General features: G+C 42.7%; 1 protein-coding gene across 1 annotated transcript; it reads left to right on the top strand.

Annotated features, from left to right (window-relative positions):
- Nucleotides 1-57: 57 nt before the first annotated feature.
- Nucleotides 58-19,163, top strand: LOC111247076 (phospholipase A and acyltransferase 3-like). The gene is made up of 2 exons (XM_022797626.2): nucleotides 58-1,184; nucleotides 15,736-19,163. The coding sequence occupies exons 1-2, from the start codon at nucleotides 762-764 to the stop codon at nucleotides 15,925-15,927; spliced, it is 615 nt and encodes a 204-aa protein (XP_022653361.1). The 5' UTR covers nucleotides 58-761; the 3' UTR covers nucleotides 15,928-19,163.
- Nucleotides 19,164-19,774: the final 611 nt, after the last annotated feature.

Below are 19,774 nucleotides of genomic sequence, written 5' to 3'. Positions count from 1 at the left end.
CACTGGTCCCCCTCAGACTAAGCAATGGCAGCAGCAGGGCCCATTAGTTCGTCGAATGGCCACTAGGGTCGCACCTGTCGATGGCAGCTCTCCATCGCAGGCCCCCCTTCCCTAGATGAGCGCGAGCGAGTATGGCGGCCAGCCTTTCGGGGAGCTTTTGGGCCCGGAGCTGCTAAGCACTAACGTCAGTAACAACGCAAACGCAGAAGTGAGCAGACGGTCGCCGAAGGCTAAAACGCTACTAGTTTTTCTACACATACACTCATTTGTTTGCTTGTATTGTAGCACATACGAGTAACAGCAAGCCCACAGAAGCAACAATCAAGTGAGTATCGCCGAACGATCTACTGCTCCAGTTAGTACTGCTGGCACTGCAGCATATCACATCTGCGAAGTTTTGCTACAAGTTGCTCACCCATTAGCTAACCCAAAGCGTTAACCAGTTACAAGTGGTTTCCAAACAAAACGAGAAAAAGATATACGCGAAGGGAAAAGTGCCGCCAAAATCACTCAGAAACCTAGGAACGACAATAGCAGTTATCGCCCAAGAGTTTTTTTGCGTGTTTGTGTTAGTGTACTGTGTGTCGCAAGTTTTTCTGTGCGACCTGCATAAGCGGCTATATATTGTAAGCACAGGCCTATTTCTGCAAGCATCATCATTATTGGCACCATAGATTAGGTCTGTTTGTGCATGTGTGTATGTGTATTACACCGTCCAGCGAGCGTTTGTGCCAAGTGAGCGTCAATTCGTACGAACGAATATGCCTCAAAGTAATGCAACCACATTTGGTCTGGGGGCGTTCGTTCCCGCGGCCGATCTTGTGCCTGAGCTGAAGGTTGGTGATATAGTCGAAATTGATCGCACGCTGTACGCCCACTGGGCTGTGCATGTCGGCGATGGCCGGGTCGTGCACGTGGCTGGCCCATCCGAGGAGGACATTCCTAGTGAGCCATGGGCTCTCGTGCATCTCTGCCCACTTGCTGAGTTGGCTGGATGCTCGAGGGTTCGCGTTAACAACAAATCGGTAAGGGCCAAGGAGAGAAAGGTTCGCTCGCTAGATGGCACACAGGTTGCGGCCCGTGCACTAGCACAGCGAGGTCATAAGCTCGACTTCAACTTTTTAACGCGTAACGCTGAATTTTATGCCACACAATGGAAATACGGCCAAGGATGGAGTGATCAGGTGCGTAATCACATCAGCACAACCCTTCAGAATGTATTATAGTACACTTTTACAAACAGAATTACGTGGCATGTCTTTGCATGATTAGGTTAGTTTTCAAATCTACCCAACAGTAGATAAGACGCCTCTTACGCAGAAAGGAATATTGTGCAACGAATCCCTTTACCATCTTCGCTAACTCGGAGACGGGCGTAGCGACCCTCCAAAGGAGAACAAACATGATTAGGGACTAGGAGAGGGCGAGGGGAAATGCTCCAGGGAGACTGAGGGACTTCTTCCCTGGTGGAGAGCGGTGCGCCCTGGAAGAAGGAGCGCTTGCGCAACATCGTCCTTATTACCGCGCATAGAATGTAACAAGCACTCTTTACTGTAGCAACTGATAACATCAAAGTGTAAACCTACCGCACTAAAGACGATGGCGTAAAGGGCTTTCGAAACAAGGAAATCCCTTTTCGAGCAAGCGCAAAGAGAACAGCTTTTCACTGTACATCAAGTAACTGCGCAAGTATCTAACGGGAAATACATGCGGTCCTGTCATAAATTCGCTTTTCGATATAGCTTAGTCAATTTCAGACATTTTTCTTTATATTCAACATTTGTATTACTTTGAACGTTTCTACATTTAATTGGATGTCAGGTACGCTTCCGGTTAGTTAGGTTCATCCGCGTAGGACTTAACTAAGACTTTAAACTGCTAAAATCCGAGGTCGTAACTAGTTATGCGTTCCTCTACTTTTTTATATCAAGGAAGTTTGTTTTCAGAGAGGCACGATACTTGGCCGAATGCTTGAAGCTGCACTAATCGTCAAACTTTCTATCACAATCTTAAACACGCTCTATTCGAGCATAATCCACTACATACAATTCATGCTCTTCACATACAACTGCAGCCATACGCTGCTTTAACGCTATTTTCTATTGAGATTCGCGTGAATAAATATGGTCAGTGTGGCTGAGCTCTAGACAGCGTAGATACATGTAACAGCATTGAAATCACTGAAAAATGTAGTTGATTATGGAAGTCGAGGGAAATAACATCCGTCAGCCTCATATTACTAAAGGCCCTGGTGTCATTCGATTACTACGGCTGTCTAAGCAGCCATCTTAACAACAGGCTATAACTAGATCTCCTGTCGCCGGTTTACGGGTATATTCAGCTTGTGAATACAAAGCCTGTCTATGCAAATGACAAAGTACTTGCTTGACCGGTATTTCGAGACAATTAACGTCTTATAATAAGAGCTGGTTAGTTAGTAGATTCTTACGTTTGTAGACGACATAATTTATCGCTAGGCATTGCGCACTTGATACGGCTTCCAGCAATCAATAGCCACTACTTGTCGGATCTGAATATACTCATGTACTGACAACACCATATTTTTCTTATAGCCTCGTAAAACGGTAACGATGGAATTATTTCCATCAGGTATCTACTAGTGAATTTAATTGGCTAATCCGCAACGAACGGAAACTAGCTCACAGTTCTCTGTCTCTAGATTGAAACATTTCTTGTAGTTTATTTAATTTTCGTGTTAATCTCGTTCCTTAGAGTAAAAGATATCAGACGTAAAGGATTTCTCTCTGGCGGTGAGTGGTGCACCACATCGTGTCTATTGGTTCACTACCAGTTGTGATTCCATCGTATCACTTGTACGGCGAGTACGAAGCGATTTCTCAATCATTCTATATAAGTAATTTCGTACGTGCGTATGTTTGTAGAGTCGAGCCGGCTTGTAAAGCCGAACCTAAAATCGTGTTTTGTGCTAGGTGCGTAAGGCTCACTGGGCTAACTGTGCGGGTGTTTCTGCTGTATATGTCCTTTGCCGTTAGTATTATATACATCTGCGACAGAGCTCTTTTACGCGCTGATTTATATGAGCGAGTGGACAGGTATGTGGGATTATTAGTAGCGGATTCCGATGAATTGGCCCATGTGGAGAGTTGTGATGTGTTACGATAGCGCAGCGTCACACCAGGGAAGCTCTTCCGACGTCATATTCGCTTGGACGCCACAGAATTTCCGTTCGCCGTTCGTAACTCACGTGTCTCTTAGACACTCTGCGGGGCTGTACGAATTTTTATATGTCTAGTATATCTCTGTCTGTGTAGCAGTAACAGCGACGCGTGTGGGAAGATGTACTACGATTCGTCTGTTGTGTCGGTCAATTCGCCGCGATCCAACGTTGTTTCTTGCTTCGTCCAGAAAACAAATACAGTAACCGTCTGCGGTTCTTGACTATATATATATATATATATATATATATATATATATATATAACCTCTGCACCTAATGGCGCAGGTATATTAATCCTCGAGCTTACCTACAGTTGATGGTTGAAAATTAGCAGTGTTACAACGAGGAACACTGTGTAGGGGCAGCTGTAGCCAAATTTGCGCATGGCTTATCGGTCCAGTGTTTTTGTGTCTCGTACTCCATTTCAATATGTATTATATTAAGTGGATGATTATGAGAAGAGTTCAGCGTGACATTGTCATTATATTACGTTTCATAGAACAGGAAAATCGAGCGCTCCCTTTCACGTTTGGTCGTTTAAAGGGATTCACTGTCACGGGATCAAAAAATGGGACATGGCAGCCAGTGCATCGTAAGGCAGTATATTTACAACGGGTTTACGCCCCGATTCCTAGTCAGGGGCTGGGTGGACGGCTATGGTGTCGCCAAACGCCAATCCTTATCCTTTCTTAATTCGTTTTTCTGTTGCTAAGCACTCCCCCTCTTTTTCTTTTTTCGTTCCTTGAAAGGACGAAGGAGCTGTTAGCCTGTCCATCCATGCATCTTGCTCCCAGACCCCGGTTAGCATTAGTAAGGGGCAAAAGGACTGCCGCAGACCAAGATTACGCAGTTAATATAAACGTGATGCACAGGATGATAATATCCACCGTCCGTGTAGAAATAATGGGGGGACATAGTGTTTGCCCTGTCACGTAAAACACAAGTTTTAGGTCCTTGTGTAGAACAAACCTGCTTTGTTTAGCTGGCGATGCGAATTAGTGAGAACAAGAAGCATGTTAGATAAATAATCGGACTTACCTGATTGCAAGCATATAAAGTTAGATGCGTTATGGAACCCGATAGTAAGATCAAATGCTATGGATGGTGCAATCACCATCGTATAGTTTTAATGCTTATATGGTTATTTTTGCTGGCCTCGTAATATAATCATTGTTATATGTGAAAAAATTAACCCAAATAGACGATGGCTTGCTTTTCGGTGTCTGTCACTGTTGTGGCCTAATAATCAAACGCCACGACTGAGTGGGTGTGTGTATATCGAGTGTTTGATGGGAGATCTGGCCGTGATTATGAGTAGAGTAACAACGGCGTAGATCAGCCGTCTTCAAGGTAATTATTATCATTAGAAACTGCGACCAAGGCAGTCTTGGGCTAAAGCGGCGCCTCGAGTTTCCGCAGGAACATGCACACATCTGTAGATATTACTTTTGTAAATAAGCATATTTGCTTGCCTACTTTGACCTTATAATGGATAGCTATGGGGCTTTTGCTGCGCGACGAGATAAGTTAAAAGATAAGGTTTTTTTAGTATACAATTAGAGCATCAATCATCAGGTAGACACTGTGTACCCCATGAATATGTGGATAGTTCGATTCTGGGGGAACGACTTCTCAAATACGCGCTTTCCTTTTCTATCTCCTGCCTAAAATTACCGCTTTGTTATTATTGCCAGTCTAAGGGTTCTGCCATGCATAGAGACGGCTATCGTTCTCGCCTGGTACTTCTTCTGGCGTAGTTCTATTTTTCAGCTACCAAAAGAACAAGGCGTTGCTAACATATCGTCGAAGTGTGTAGCTGCTCACAGGTGTTAGTGAACTAGTAGCGGATCATCGTACGGTACTGCACTGCATCTTTTCCGGAGTCTTCAAGCAGCGCTTCGTTCTCTTGCACAACGTAATTTATATCTCCGTAGTGTCGTACTTGTTGTGAAGAAGATATAGAAGGAGTACCAGTCTTCGCGCTTCGCCGATCATTTTTCGCATTTAGTCGTTCCACGTCTTTTGTGCTGTCAATTTCGCGCCCACCTGACGTACGGTCGTTGGGCATTTAGCCGATGGGTCTTTGTAGCTGCTGTAGCGACGTACGCCAACAGGAAGGCGGAAGACTTCAGACGTAACGTGAGCACCGAATGCCCATGAAACAGTCATTAACTGTAATTACTCTTACAACAATCATCAGCAATGACCGACAACCGCCGCTAGATCAGCGTTCATTCTTACTATGATTATTATTACCATACTGTCTTTATGGTTATTATTATTGCGATGCTAGTGCTGGTAGTTTGATACTGTTCCACATAGACATATGCATAATGAATGCGGCGTTTTGATGTTGATGTTTTACGCCAGGCGTGCAACACGTACATGAATGCTAACACACACAATGACGTGCAATTTATAAACGTATGTGACACGATCGTCATATCTAACGATGATAGTGGAGTGATATCTTGCGGATAGTGGATTAGATCCAGCTAAGGACACAGTTTGTCGTCCTTGCTTAACAAGCGCGAGCCCTCGATTCGTTGTTGATTCCTCTGCATACGGGCATATACAATAGTTCAGCTGACGTCACCTATGCATCACAACAGGGTATAGTTTCAATAAGTTGATTATCGGTGGATACTATATTGGGGCAGCAACCAGACAATACTGTAAAGCTAACGCGACCTGATTCCAATAGAGCTAATGACAAATAATTTCTGATCGCTAATCGTTGCTATTGCCGACCATACTCAGCTTTTAGCGAAAGCAATTCGTGGGCATCACCCACAGTTAGTCTGTGTACTTGTTGCAGGACGCTCATGCAAGCTTGCACGATACTTATGGCGTTCTATATAGTTGGGACAACCCTTCGCAGTCAGTCATAACGTCGGATAACATCCTATGATGTTGGCTTTGTTTTTGAAATTTTTGGGCGGCAAACTACAAACCGCAGATTGGAGGCAATAGCAGACGCCAACTTTTCTTTCTCAATTGTAAACAGCTCGCTCCGAAATGGGGAACGTGCGTCTCTTCGCTGCCTCGAAAGAGCCTAATTAATGCACGTCATCTGGCGTTTATTTTTATTCTCACCGATGCTAGCAGCCGTGGTCTAGAAATATCATTAGAATAATTCACTGAACCCGTAGCCAAACCCGGTAAACAAACCGCAGCATTTATCTGTTAATGCGATGGGGCAATTTGACGACAGAAATATGCGTGCATGAAATATAAGCCATCCTTTTTAGCAGCTATATGCTCATATGTAGCTGATGCACAAGGCTTTCAAGGCTCGAGAAGTAACTTTTAAAGCACGAGTATTCACATTTATATATATATATATATATATATATATATACATATGTGTGTGTCTAGCTTCATAAGTATGCGTCGAAATCTGACATAAAAATCTATTACATACTTCTTCATCATTTCATGGTCTACATAAGTAGTTTTCCCATTAGAGGTATGAAGGATCACGACTCAAATGTGCAGACAACAGCAGCCTTTTAGTAAGGCCTGTTTTTTTATGTACACAAATCTGGCCAGTTAGTTAATGCTGTTTACGCAGTGACTCACGCTGTGCTTCGTGAAACGGCCCAAGCGATTCGTCGTCGACCATTGATAACGTGAACTGTCGATCAATTCTTGCTCGTTCGTATACCACTAAGCTGTACCCCCGCCATCATTATTTTGTTTTGTACGTGTGTTACTTCCGCCGTTACTTCCGGTCTTCTACAACAGTTATTACTTCGTTTTGCTTTTGCTGTTGCCAGCCGGCATGAACAGTAGATCAGCTTGTGAATTTAGGAATCGGAACGTCAGTAAATTCTTCTTATACATACATATGTAGTATTGTTTTACTCGACCGGCGCGGCCAGGGCAGCTGGCGCCATTTTGTCACTAGTTGAGTACTAAAACAGGAACATGTCGTTGCATAAGCATTTCATAGTGTAAAAGCGATGAATTTGACCAACGGCTAATTATTATTATTAGTTAATCATTTCTTATCGCAGACCAAAACAAGGGGCAACAAGTGTGGCAGCAGAAAAGACGATATGATATTTCGGATCACCAATGGCGCGACATGATGACTCAGCGCTTTCACCGTCGCAACTATTATTCCATTGAAGCAAGTTGATTCCTGTCTGATTAAGTAAAAACGACTTCTCTTTAGATAGATGGAAACCACTCCGTGAGTAATGGCATTAATTGTGGATTTATGACGGGGCTGGTCGTGATACTTTTGTTTGTTATCAAAAAAAAACGACGATAGAGCTGCACCAGGTTACCAAATAGATGCACAGAGAAGTTCATTGCTCATACTGCCAACATACTAAGTATTGTGGGAATATTGGAAACCTCATCGCAGAAATCGTAATCACCGTAATAATACCGAATGTATTATAACAGAAAGGATGACACGTGTTGCACCTGCATCAGTCGACCAGTTTTCCGCCTAAAAAATCTAAGAGATACTCACAGACACACAAGCATACTTCTTAAAGAAACCTTCTGATTGCGTTCCTTCTGCTCCGCTCTTGTTGTTGCAGTTCATATATATATATAACCGCGCGCATATTCTCAGGTATATCTCAGGTAGGTCAAATATGCTGCGATGGTGTCACCACACATCCAAAACGAGGAAGGTCTCACTATCGACCGAGGTCGAACTGGCCAAGCGAGCCTTTTTTAAGCCGATTTTTTACCTTTCCAAATTGTTCTCGATCAATTAAGATACTACAGTTAGGCAGATTAAGTATTATTGCGTGACGTTATCGTTATCACGACGTGGTTGGAAAGTGGATAACAAAAAGGGTTGGGCATGTTGTGTGCCGTGTATTCAGCTATTCTAACTAGACAAATGGAATAATATGAGACCGTTATAGAATGCGGATTTGCAGATTTAAATAATTATTCCATCGTACTGATGGTGGCGTACACAAAGCGACCTGATAAAGACACGATCCGACCCAAAAGGACAGCGGAAAACATGCTTCGATTCAATGAAGCTTCAACATTTTACGTAATTATTACTGTCGAAAACTGTTTCATGCAGTACGCAAAGTGAAAACATTATAATTTGCGTGTCTACAATATAGTCCTGCGCAGCCAATATTTGGCCTGCGGTTTAAGAATCTACGTTAACACTGTTTAAATGTCAAAACGTCTAGGTGCTTCTAACACACGAGGAGAACTTATGTAATGCCCCACGCTGTGACTCTAGCCAAGCAAACATAAACGCATCGAACAGCCTTGAAATTATCGAAAGTGAACAAACATCCTCTTTTGTTTCAGCTTAGCAACATATTACTTCACTAGCCGGCGGCTTTCATTATTCCTTGCCATTCCGCTCAGAGCTCTATTCAGATAGCAAGTGACCGAGTAACCTTTAATCTCACATTCTCTTCCATACACTTGAATCTTTTGCCGATTTTATGGGCCATTCTATATACCCCATATAAATACTGACATTTCCAGGTCACTCGGAGGGTAGATAGGCCCGACAACATCATGGGTCGTTAGCTGGCATACGCATACATATGTAAAGCTTTATCGTATAGCTGCTTCGTCAGTGGCTTTGTGTTCAATAGGTCTTCACTCGGAGGAAACCGATGGTCACTAGTGCAGCCACTTCGTTGTTCGCCTTGGCGAAATAGTCGGCAACTCTTTCGCCGTTAGTTGCGTGTGTCAAGAACGGCTAACTCTCACGCTTGAGGTCATGGACGCGGTGTATTAGTGGCGGCAATAGTGCGATCTGGTCCGGGCCGTTCAAGGTCAACAAACAAGGTAGAGTAGGCACTACCGCTGCTGGCACGCTGAACGATCGAAGAAACGACGACTAGCAAGTATTTGCCACTGCTCACCACGCTCGGCTCAAAGATATAGCCGCAGCGGAGGCGGCCGCGGCAGCCGTCATCATCTAGTCTGGGCAGGAAAAAATCGACGAGGTAACTGGCCATAGACCCATTCATGGAACATATTTCCAAGCGCATACTCGCACACCCATAGCAACCGTGCATATCTGTGTGTATGAAAGTCTGCAGTCCTGCCATGCCATTATAAGTGTCGACAGAACATATAATACTTTGATTAGCTAGAGCATCGTGAGAGCCTTACGAGTGCGTACTGAGACGCCATGGTAGTCTCTAGCCCACCTTGCCGGACACTTGGTCAAATACGCTGAGAGGACTCAAAAAGGAAAGGAGAATTGGCTGATAGAAGCCGATATTTAGCTAGTAGGGGCCATAAGATATATGGATTTGTGGTGAGCGCATTTCTCTGGCAGCTATCGACGAAAACTGACTGGCCAGTGTGATGAAACATTTTTCAAAAACTCAGTATAAGTAATAATGTGGACGTATGTATTTCATGGCCAAGCGATCAACGAAGGCAGCGAATATTAATAAGTTCTTGATAACTTCGATTTTAGCGAAAAGTTCGTATCCGTTAAGATTTATATATTTATTAATTAGACATATATGAATAAATATATTTCATTCGAAGAGTAGCAATTAGCGAGAGTCACTTGACCGGACCTCATCATTAAAAAATACCTAAATATCATCGAAGCTCGATTCACGCGTAAGCCATTTCTAACGTCACCTCGAAGTCTCTATTATTTGCCCACAAACCAACATTGTGTATACAATTTCATAAATCTCAAGTGGCATTTCGTACGATCCGCCTAATATGTTATCAGAAACTTATTCGTTTACTCATTTGACTTGAGTGCATTTTCCGCCGTCATCATGGCAGCTATACCCTCAGTCCGGTGTCAGTTACTAAACAGGGGTCATTTCTAGGAACCGATTTCGTACAGCTGGGCGTCAGACTAGCGTACGCACCAAGTGCCAAGTACTTCAGAGCCCGCTACCCCGCCTGTACGTTTCGACGATAGTAAATCTACAGCAACTTGCTACGGACGCGTTCCGGCCAGTCAGTACTTGGCCGCTTCTAGTAGCCGATGCTTCTTGAGTATCAGGCAGGTGAATTGAAGTTTCGTTGTACGGGCCTTAGTCAATAGCGACGTTAGGGTAACGTTGAGTGCGCGATGACGAACCTCATTTCGCGTTTTTTGTCATTATAAAGCTTTAGTGTGTTGTTAGTTTTATTTGTTGAGTATATTATCAGTTTTTTTTTTACCGTTGCATGGAAAAGAGCTATTTGACTACAAAGTGAAGACAGTTGATAAAATCTAACTAAAAAGAAGTGCATAATTACCGTACAAGAGACTGCGTGGCAGACGAAAAAGCCAACCCTCCTCTACACTAGAATATACCAGCATGAAGCTAATCCTATTTCCATTGTACTTCTAAAGGTCGATGGCAAATTAATCTCCGAGGTCCAGAATGAATGGATGTCATGAACGGCAAAAGAATAGACAGCGTATGCTAAACAGCGGGAATTCGCTGGCGGGGCAACAACGTCATTGGTCACTGCGGGTTGCCACGCAGTGTTAACAGCGGGTCTTTCACAGGATGAAGGACGTAAACGGACAGAGCCGACGGAAACTGAATGATGCGACAAATGCCCGTTATCCGAGCACGATTCACGATGCAGGAACATATCGTTCTGCAGGCGAACCGTGCAACATTTCCCTTACATTGGAAGATATGTTTTTTGTTGTACTATCATAGCGCTTGCTATCCTCATTCTTTAATGTTAAGTAAATAGCTACTTACCTATGTCCCTGTGGAGAATACAGGTCACCCCTGGAGGATCGACTTGAACCAGATAGATAGAGCGTTACTTAATATTGATCGTCATCTTGTTTCCAGCTACTCAATACGACTATTAGAGTAACCATTATAATCCCCAACGAAAATCAGTAGCACTAACGGGCACAACGATAAATATGTGAAAGCAATTAAATATTGGTTAGTTTTGCCTGACTAACTAAGCGATACAACGAAGCACTCTTCATCCCAGCGTCGGCGTTACGCAGATGGATTCTATGTGCATTATAGTCTCTGAAAGCACCCATGGAATGACTGGAACAGAGGGGACCCAGTAATAACTGAACAAGAGAGTTTTTAGAATCCTTAGCTGTTTTAAGGAAGACAGAAGGTGACAGATGATAAGCTTACCACTGCCACTTAACTCTGTCGTCTGCCTGTCGTTCTCGACATTACCTTGCAGCTGAGTCTGACACCCTTCAAATTGAGTTAAACTCTGCTAACGCAAAGGGAACAGCCCAGACGATTATCTTGGCAAGGTGGAAGCCGTCCCGAAGCGGACAACGCACCAGCTGTTAATTTTGCCTCAAAACCCACAGTGGCAGCATTCCGACGTCGGACGTCATAACGGTATCTGGGGTGCAGCAGATATTGACAGTCGGAATTTTTGTCAAGCGTTACAGATACATAAGCATCCCTATACGAATAGGCGAGAGGTCTGTACAGAACACGGCGGACTGATTACCGAACAAAACTGAAGGTCGTTTCCAATTCGACTTATGTTCCGAGTAGAGCAGATACCGATAAAGCAACGCTAACGATTAACCTAATCAATGTAGTCTAAGCCTCTTTTGTTCAAAGGAAAATGTATGTTTCCTCGCAACGTCAAGCGGTACTACCTGTTTCATGTTTTTAGCACCAGTTCGCTATTAAATTGTCTACGTATCTTGTATATTCATTTGGGCCAGGCAAATAGATAAAGATAAGCAAATATCGATTGTCTTATTTCTATAATCTCTTTGAATTTGGGAGTTAAATCGAGTTTATGTTCGTTCTGTCCCGTAACCAACTGAAGATTGAAACCATCCCTGACATCAGGCTATACCAGCTGCAATAACAACCTGCGGAGTGGTGAAATACTTATGGCGAAGCATGGAATTATGACGCAGCCAATTGGAATCTATACTCAGTCACTTGCCTTTCACAAACGATTGTGGTGTCAGATGGAAAACCAGAGATCGAGTTTAGCAGCGATGTTCGAGGATGCACTGTCCTGCCGTCATAAGACGTAACAATCCGACCAATCGAATAGAATAGATCACTGCCTGATTCTTTGCCGTTCCATAGCAGTGTAACTTCAAATGTATGATAATAATAGGAAGGCGACGTTTACTCAGTGACACGTTTGCGTGACACCCCCGCTCGACGTTACACTAGACGGTAATGCCGTCTTGACTATACATCGTAGGAAAGCTACGTGCTGTCGTCGTTATCGAATCGTACATTTGGGAATTGTTTTGCTTAGCTAAACAGACGCGTGTGTTTGGTTTTTTTCGTTTGACTCTTTTTTGCTGGACGAAGTTTGATGTCTGTCGTTATGCGACCACTACAGTTCTTTCGGTGGATATATCTATCAGTTTTTGCTGGTGTTAACAACTCTCAGAATTTCAATCTTTTACAGAGCAAAAGAAAAATGCGGATGCGGAAAATCCATCGCAATACACTTGTCTGTCTCACCACAGCCTATTCTCGGAACTAGAAAGATAGAAAAGCATACTCGACTATCAACAATGACAACATCTCCATTTAGGCTGACACACAACAGAAGCGCGGCAGCTGAATAGAACCTGCAGAGATCTATAGAGCATTAGTTGTTACCGTGATTAATCCGGTAAAGCCGGAATTCACTGCATTTGCCTGAAGATATTTTTGATTGCCAAGGTCGCTTACAGGGTTCATTGGTCAGCACATGAGCAGTACGAATAATTGTTCATCGTAAGTAGTTTAAGCTTGCACTGTTTCCGTTTTATCAATTTCTTGAATGCGAATGCGTTCTAACTGTCGGAACCTAACCGGCCGCTACCTTGATAATTCATCGAGAAGAATGAGAAGAAGACAAAGCGAGAAACACCACAATCAATAACCGTTGATACGGTGTGTTGGTGCTTTCAACGACCCAAGTTGCTTACAACAACCACTGGCGTTGTTACGACCCCACGCAACCATAAGACCGGAGGTCGCAGGCACCTATAGTACTGGTTCCTTTCTTCGCTTTGTACCCTTAGCGTAGTTGTGGGTTTGTTTCACTTAACTCACAATTGACCTTCTCGCTGGCGCCGGTACCGCCAGTTTTTGAAACCGAAGTTGAAATGAGACTTCCTCGTATACGTAGGCTGACTGGCATCTTCTTATAGTGCAGCGACACTGTTGTACAAAAGCCAGATGAGCTGGTGCATGGCAGCAAGCCATAAATTACGGGTAAACTAATCAGACGATATCAGCTACAGTTTTCCACCGATACAGATGGCCATGCCGGTGGGCAGTATAAAACGGGTAGATACGTTTAGAATCCCATATACTACGTAACTGCTTTAAAACGACTGAATATTACTTGGCAGAAAGTGTTGTGAAGAGCTGGCAGCATCGAGTGTAGTTGATGCAAATATGCATTTACCGATACTCTTCATAGAAAAAGGTAGAATCATCTGCCTATCCGTTTGTACCAACGACGACAGTCACCATGCAATTTATATGGAGACGGTTTTTTACGCACACGCAAGCATATGGAAAATGCCGTCTGCTTAGCGTGTTGCCTGCGTCAAAATGGCACCATTTGAACGAGTGCGGTCTGTTGACGATGCGCTTCGGTTAATAGTTTTCTGCGATCATTGTTTGTTATTTTTAAGATCCATTAACGATTAAAATCTGGCTATCCCGTAAGCAACAACTAGCTCGAGTGCTACGATTAGTGGGATCGAACTTGGGCTAACTGGAATGACGTAAAAACGGCGAAAAAAATCAATACTTAAATTTATTGGATAATATGTACTTCCAATAACGTGCTCATGTGACAGACTAACTTTTGGATTGTGTCCTCTATTTGCACATATGTCCTGATAGACGGACGGGATGTGCAGGAAATCTTCTTCTCTCCGTTCGAATTTGAGGCAACGGAGAACAGGACGGAGGAGTTTTCAATCACATTTGTCTATTCTCCCCTCTTTCGCTAAAAGTTTCAAACCGACTGAGACCTTTTAGGACTGGAATGACGCAATATTTTCGGTCCATATTCAGAGATTTAGGTCGCAGACGAATGTCCCTTCGTAAATTCGCGCGTTCGCTCGAGCTAACGTCAGCTCAAGCATCAGATCGCACGACAGTAACTACTTACCATTACGATTGTATGACGGATTTCGCTTAATAAGTCATTCGTGTTCCGTGACGGGAATCAACACAGCTGTGATTACTATAGATTATGTATTTGAGAACTGCCGAAGAATCCATGTGATTGTCTATGAATAATACTATGACTAGCCATTACGCCCTCGAGCCACCTAGGATACGATTTCGCGCCAGACGAATCAAGTCACCGTTAACAGTCAGCAGCAACACTACATCATACTACTTGTATCGGATATACGCCCCCCTATTTCCAAAATGTGATCATCTAAAAGAATTTATGATATAACATGGATTCGAAAGTTGACAATCAGCATTATTTTCCATCTTCCCATGCGTTTTATGAGAGTAAACGCAGCCATTTTTGTTTGCACTAAGAACTATTATAGTATGGTCATAGTAGAAATACCTTCCATTAAACTGTACGTCGGAGCTACTTGAGCTGCGGAGATTTCATCAACAAAAAATTCATACACAGGACGAATTGACGACGCAGCGGTCTTCTTATGTCTTTATACGTATGTCTTTTGCTGCTGCTGACGACAACGACGCCGCCGCCGCCGCCGCCGTCGTCGTCGTCGTCCGATGAACGAAGGTCAGCCGTGGCATGCCTACCAATAGCATATATATATGTGGATAGCGTAGCTAGTACCATCATATCAAGACTGCTTAAAAGTCATTTAGTGGTCGTGATGATGGCATCTAGGAACGGATGTTATTGCTACTGTTATGGTTAGTTTTTGGGGCGATTCGAACTGGCGTTGCTGTCGATGTTGTTGGACGATGGGTGGTAATGTGTCTAAACGAAGACCGGATCCGAGTGGCCCCTAGATGGCCTTGACGATGATAAGGAAAGGGGCCTGAAGCAACCAGGCGAGCTGGCGCATTCCGCATACGCATGCCTGTCGGCCTGAAACATATTTAGAGCTGAGTTGAACTGGGCGCTTCGATTTAGTGACACATGTGGGAATACGGATTTGTGATGTTCATCTTCACGCTAGCCAATATATACAATTTCTGCTGCTGCTATAAACAACATCAACGGGTAATAGCAACACTGAATAATAATGATAATAGTAATAGTAAACGTGTATTGCAACAGCTTCAAAATTATTGTTGTTGTTGGTATTGTTGACGTTCGAACTCGATCGTAGACGTTGTTTCCCGCTTTTTGCTATTTTCTGCTGGGCATGCATTTATAGTCGAGGATTATGGGGGGCGGGGCATTACGCACATTCTAAACATACGTAGTCATTTAAATATTACCTACGACGGCCCAGCATGAACCACTAGGCCACACAATAAACTGTTTATTATCGTTTTATTTCAATTAGTTTATTGCATTGCTGTGTACCTACATATTTCGCGAAATAAAAGTGTTAATTGCATAACCGGCACGCCGATGCATGATATTAACAAAACGTTGTGTTTGTGGTATTTTCGTTTGCTACTTCAGGGGGCTGTCGCTTTGAGCGTGATGAAGCCGCTCGGAGCTGATCTTGAAGTTGGCCACAATACTCTACTGACCGGCCTTCAGGCTGTATTCGGCAGTCCAATTCTGTCCTACATGAGGCATAACCTCCCACCAAGATCGCCGCGCACACCTCAGAAAAGGCCTCCTCAGGCGAACTCCCTCACTGCCGCCTGACATCAAGGCCCACAACAGGGCCCGGACGATTCTAAAGATTTACTGCGGGAACAAGCTCATCGGACGGAACGAACTCTCGTTGCAGTCGCTGATGGCGCTGCTGTTACAGCTGGAATCGTGCCTTCGGTTTTGCGGTCACGGGGGCGAGTCCATCAACAGCCGCAGCGGACAACCTCAATGAACTCTTCCCAGTCGTCTTCGTCTTCACAAGACAGCGAAAATGATTTCCTCGATAATGTTGAGCTTGCCGACGACCAGTTCTGCTCGGCACCTTGAAGGCGCTAAACGGGCATAACTCACGAAACAACTCACTTTCACTCACGCTAATAATGTAACAGATGATCAATAAAGGATCTGCTCAATATCTGATTCTACAGAATATAAGGCAGGATACTGGCAAGCAGAAGAGTAAGGCATAAAGGATCAAAAGATCAATTGGCTCGCTGCTAATTCAGGTGTCTTACGCTAGATGTAAGAGTGGCCGAGATTAGCAACTGACAAACAACTACAATATTTATTTGTACCGTAACAATGGAACGGAATGAAGGAAAAGTCATTATAGATTTTGGACGATCACTCAAATAACTATAACCAAGGATAATAATGATAATGATCCTGGTACTCATAATAATGACTGTAACAATATTATAGTTATAATCATTTTTCGTGATGACTGATAAAGGTCCGGAGGTAGTTGCGCCAATTCTACTGATTAGTATTGGCTAGACTATAAATAGTTTGTTTAGTAAAGTGATAAAGGTGACACTGATACGGATCGTCATAAGATATATGGAAAACGGACAGTTATCGAATGGATATCTATGTTTGGATCGAGCACATCATGGGCATATATGTTATGTATAACAGATTAGAGGTAGAAAGAATCAACGCTTTTGTATAGACAAGATGAACAACCGTCCTGGTACATGACGATATTTAATTTTAGTGTACGTGACAATAATAATGATCCTAAATAATTAGTGGATTGGTCGCAGTTGACGACTACGTGTGCCTGTATTTATATATACATACAATGTCCTAGGTAAATCCTGCCGTTCCACTTACTATAGTAGCCTATCCGTAAAAAATCAACTAGGAAAATTAAATTGGGAAACCTATTTTTCGCCAAGGAACCTACAGGTGAAGAACAGCAATACGGTGATAAGGGGCGCACGAGAGAAGCTTAAAACTGCTATAGAAGAAGTAGCTATTTTTGTGTGCGTTGTCAGCAGATACGAATGAAGTTGTGTCAGTGCTTCGACAGAATACCATTAATGAACCAGTTTGCTGTATAACGATTGTAGGCCTTTCATCTGGCAATTAGTTCTTGGAAGAACTTCATGAGACTAATTGTGCCTACTTCCAGGCACCAACTCGTATGGAGTATGTTGCTTACGAAGACTACTTCGAATTAAATTGTGCAAGTCTCCAAAAAACATTTGACCGTAGATGTAGCGAATGTATATATATTATCTCTTATTTATCATATGCTTGTTATTACATGTGAATACACAAAAATTAGAAAAATCTATCCTGTTATACTGTTTCTCAATTGGAAAAAAAATATTGGTTTTTGTTCTTCTATAAAATCTATGGTTAGACAGTACTCGCTGCACACCCGGTCCCGTCTCAACAATTTATAGCGCGATTTTTTACTTTGACGGCAGGGCAGAGGTGTCAATTCCACTGCAGGAAGGTTTTTTCGAAATACTAAGCAACTACAGGAAAAATTTCGCTCTATAACCTACTTGAGCTACGACTATACAGAGACGTGTCGATATAGATAATCTGATGATATGCAACACACACACACAGATACACACATATATATTTTATGACCGACAACAAAATTATATATACTTCTATGTGACATCGCGAAAAGCGGAAGGGTTGGATGTTCATGACAGGACGTCTGCAGAATGAAATTCTAGGCGTACGTATATATACGAAGAACGTGAAATGGCAGTTAGAGAATAATTACGTTCAATGACTGGTGGTCGACTGATCGATAAATTAATGAGCTGAAGTAAGGAGTGCGGTTGAGCGATTGTTGATGGATTAACTGTGATGCCGTTGGAGGCTGATAATAGCAAAGTGGCTAAACGAGTGTGATTTTTATTCGTATTGCAATATATTTTGCTATTTATCTACGCTTGTTGTTCGGAATTGGACAAGGACGGTTGTACAATGGAAAGAACGCGTTTTCTAGACTGAATGGGGCATTCGTTTGCTAATCCTAGGGAAGCATTGCGGTGTAGTTTCGAATCCGGGCATAGCAGACTTCGTTTCGTGCTGGGAGTCACCCGTCTGATGGAATGTCCAACGGCGACACCGGACGTAAAACTCGAAATAGACACAGAGACAGAATAGAAAAGGGGCGCGATTGATGTGCAGAACTTCCAGTATAGAAAAACCATAAGCATGGGATATACGATCACGTTAAGCAAGAGAAAATTCGACTGATGGTGCTGCTTAGAAAACAGGGGACGGCATTTGAGCACAATTTATTATCTTAGCCGAAAAGCTAAGGATAGATAGTGCTTAAATTAGTATATAATGTTTCAATCTGAGATTTAGATAAACAAGTTGCGCGTAGAAAAAGGTAAACAGTTTTAAAAGCAGGACTTAACAGGCGAAGTATATATAGCAACCAGAGCTGTTGTGAAACGATAATCCGCTGATCTGAGCTTATTAGTTTAGTGAAAAGGGACGTTAGAGCTTAATAGCGATATTATATTATAGGTCACATGAAAGTGCACGTAAAAAACTCAAAACGCGAACAGGAAGGAAAGTCGTGATGGGTGGCAAAGAAATATTGGCAGATAAAACAGAGGAAAAGTGAGTGTCAGCCTGTGTGTATATACATAGCCGGACGTTTCGATATGCTATTATTATAATTATATTTTGACATGATGCTACCATGTATATAATTCAATGTATATAAACAGTAAGTAATTTATTTAGTCGCAAAAACGATAAAAAGCCCCAATGGAAAAAGACGAAAAAAGTGAAGTTCGGAGGAGATCACGTCAACAAGCGAATGCGGAACGTAAATGTATTGTATATAAGGTGGTGAAGTTGAGCGGAAGCCTCGCTGGGGTCGGCAACGATACAGAGAGGCAACGACAGTATGAGGAAACCACACACACAAAAACTATAGGGCACGAATAATGCGTGTTTAACAAAAACACATAAAAAATGTTAATAAATAAACACGTTTTCATTGTTTCTTTCAATTCACGTGTATTGCCTCATCTGAAATGGCGTATTATAATCATAATCGTTCTAGTTTGTAGACGTTCTCGAACCACAACGGTTCTAAATAGTACAAAGGTCTTATACAAATTATATATTGTACAAAGGTCAATAGCGGAGTTAGCTAAAGGTAAACCAGATTTTTTTTACAAAGTTTCATCTGGAGTAAGCTCGCATGCAAACTAGTAATGCGAAATGGTTTCAATAATGCCAAAGCGAGCATGCTATCATAAAGTCAGCTTCTCTTGCTTACATACACGGCTAATACATCCTGAGTCTGGCAGGGCGGGAAATGTCATAATTTCTTACAAATCAGACGAAGGCGTATTTCAAAATCTGTGCTGGAATATCTAGTCGTGGCAATTGATTGTCTCAACTACAATTGGACAAAGAAATGATCCGTTTACCCATCTCTTTTCCTTTTTGCTAGTGGGAATGACACAAAGATGAAGTGTTTATAGTGGCTACATGAAGGCATCCTATCAAACGACGCAGTCATCCTTCTAAATTATGGACCAATTTAGTTCATCCATCTTTTTTACAGGCACAGAAACACACGACTGAAGAAACCGAAGAGATAAAATATTTAAGG

This window comes from Varroa destructor, unplaced genomic scaffold (genome assembly GCF_002443255.2).
Source record: "Varroa destructor unplaced genomic scaffold, Vdes_3.0 BEIS01000003.1, whole genome shotgun sequence".
In the NCBI taxonomy this organism is placed as follows: Eukaryota; Metazoa; Arthropoda; class Arachnida; order Mesostigmata; family Varroidae; genus Varroa; species Varroa destructor.
This window is presented reverse-complemented; position numbering and strand designations above follow the sequence as displayed.

Bases quoted from the DNA above. Each gene is read 5' to 3' on its own strand.
- LOC111247076 (XM_022797626.2), top strand. From the start codon at position 762: ATGCCTCAAAGTAATGCAACCACATTTGGTCTGGGGGCGTTCGTTCCC. The intron at 1,185-15,735 runs GTGCGTAATCAC...TTGCTACTTCAG, and splicing joins GCCAAGGATGGAGTGATCAG to GGGGCTGTCGCTTTGAGCGT.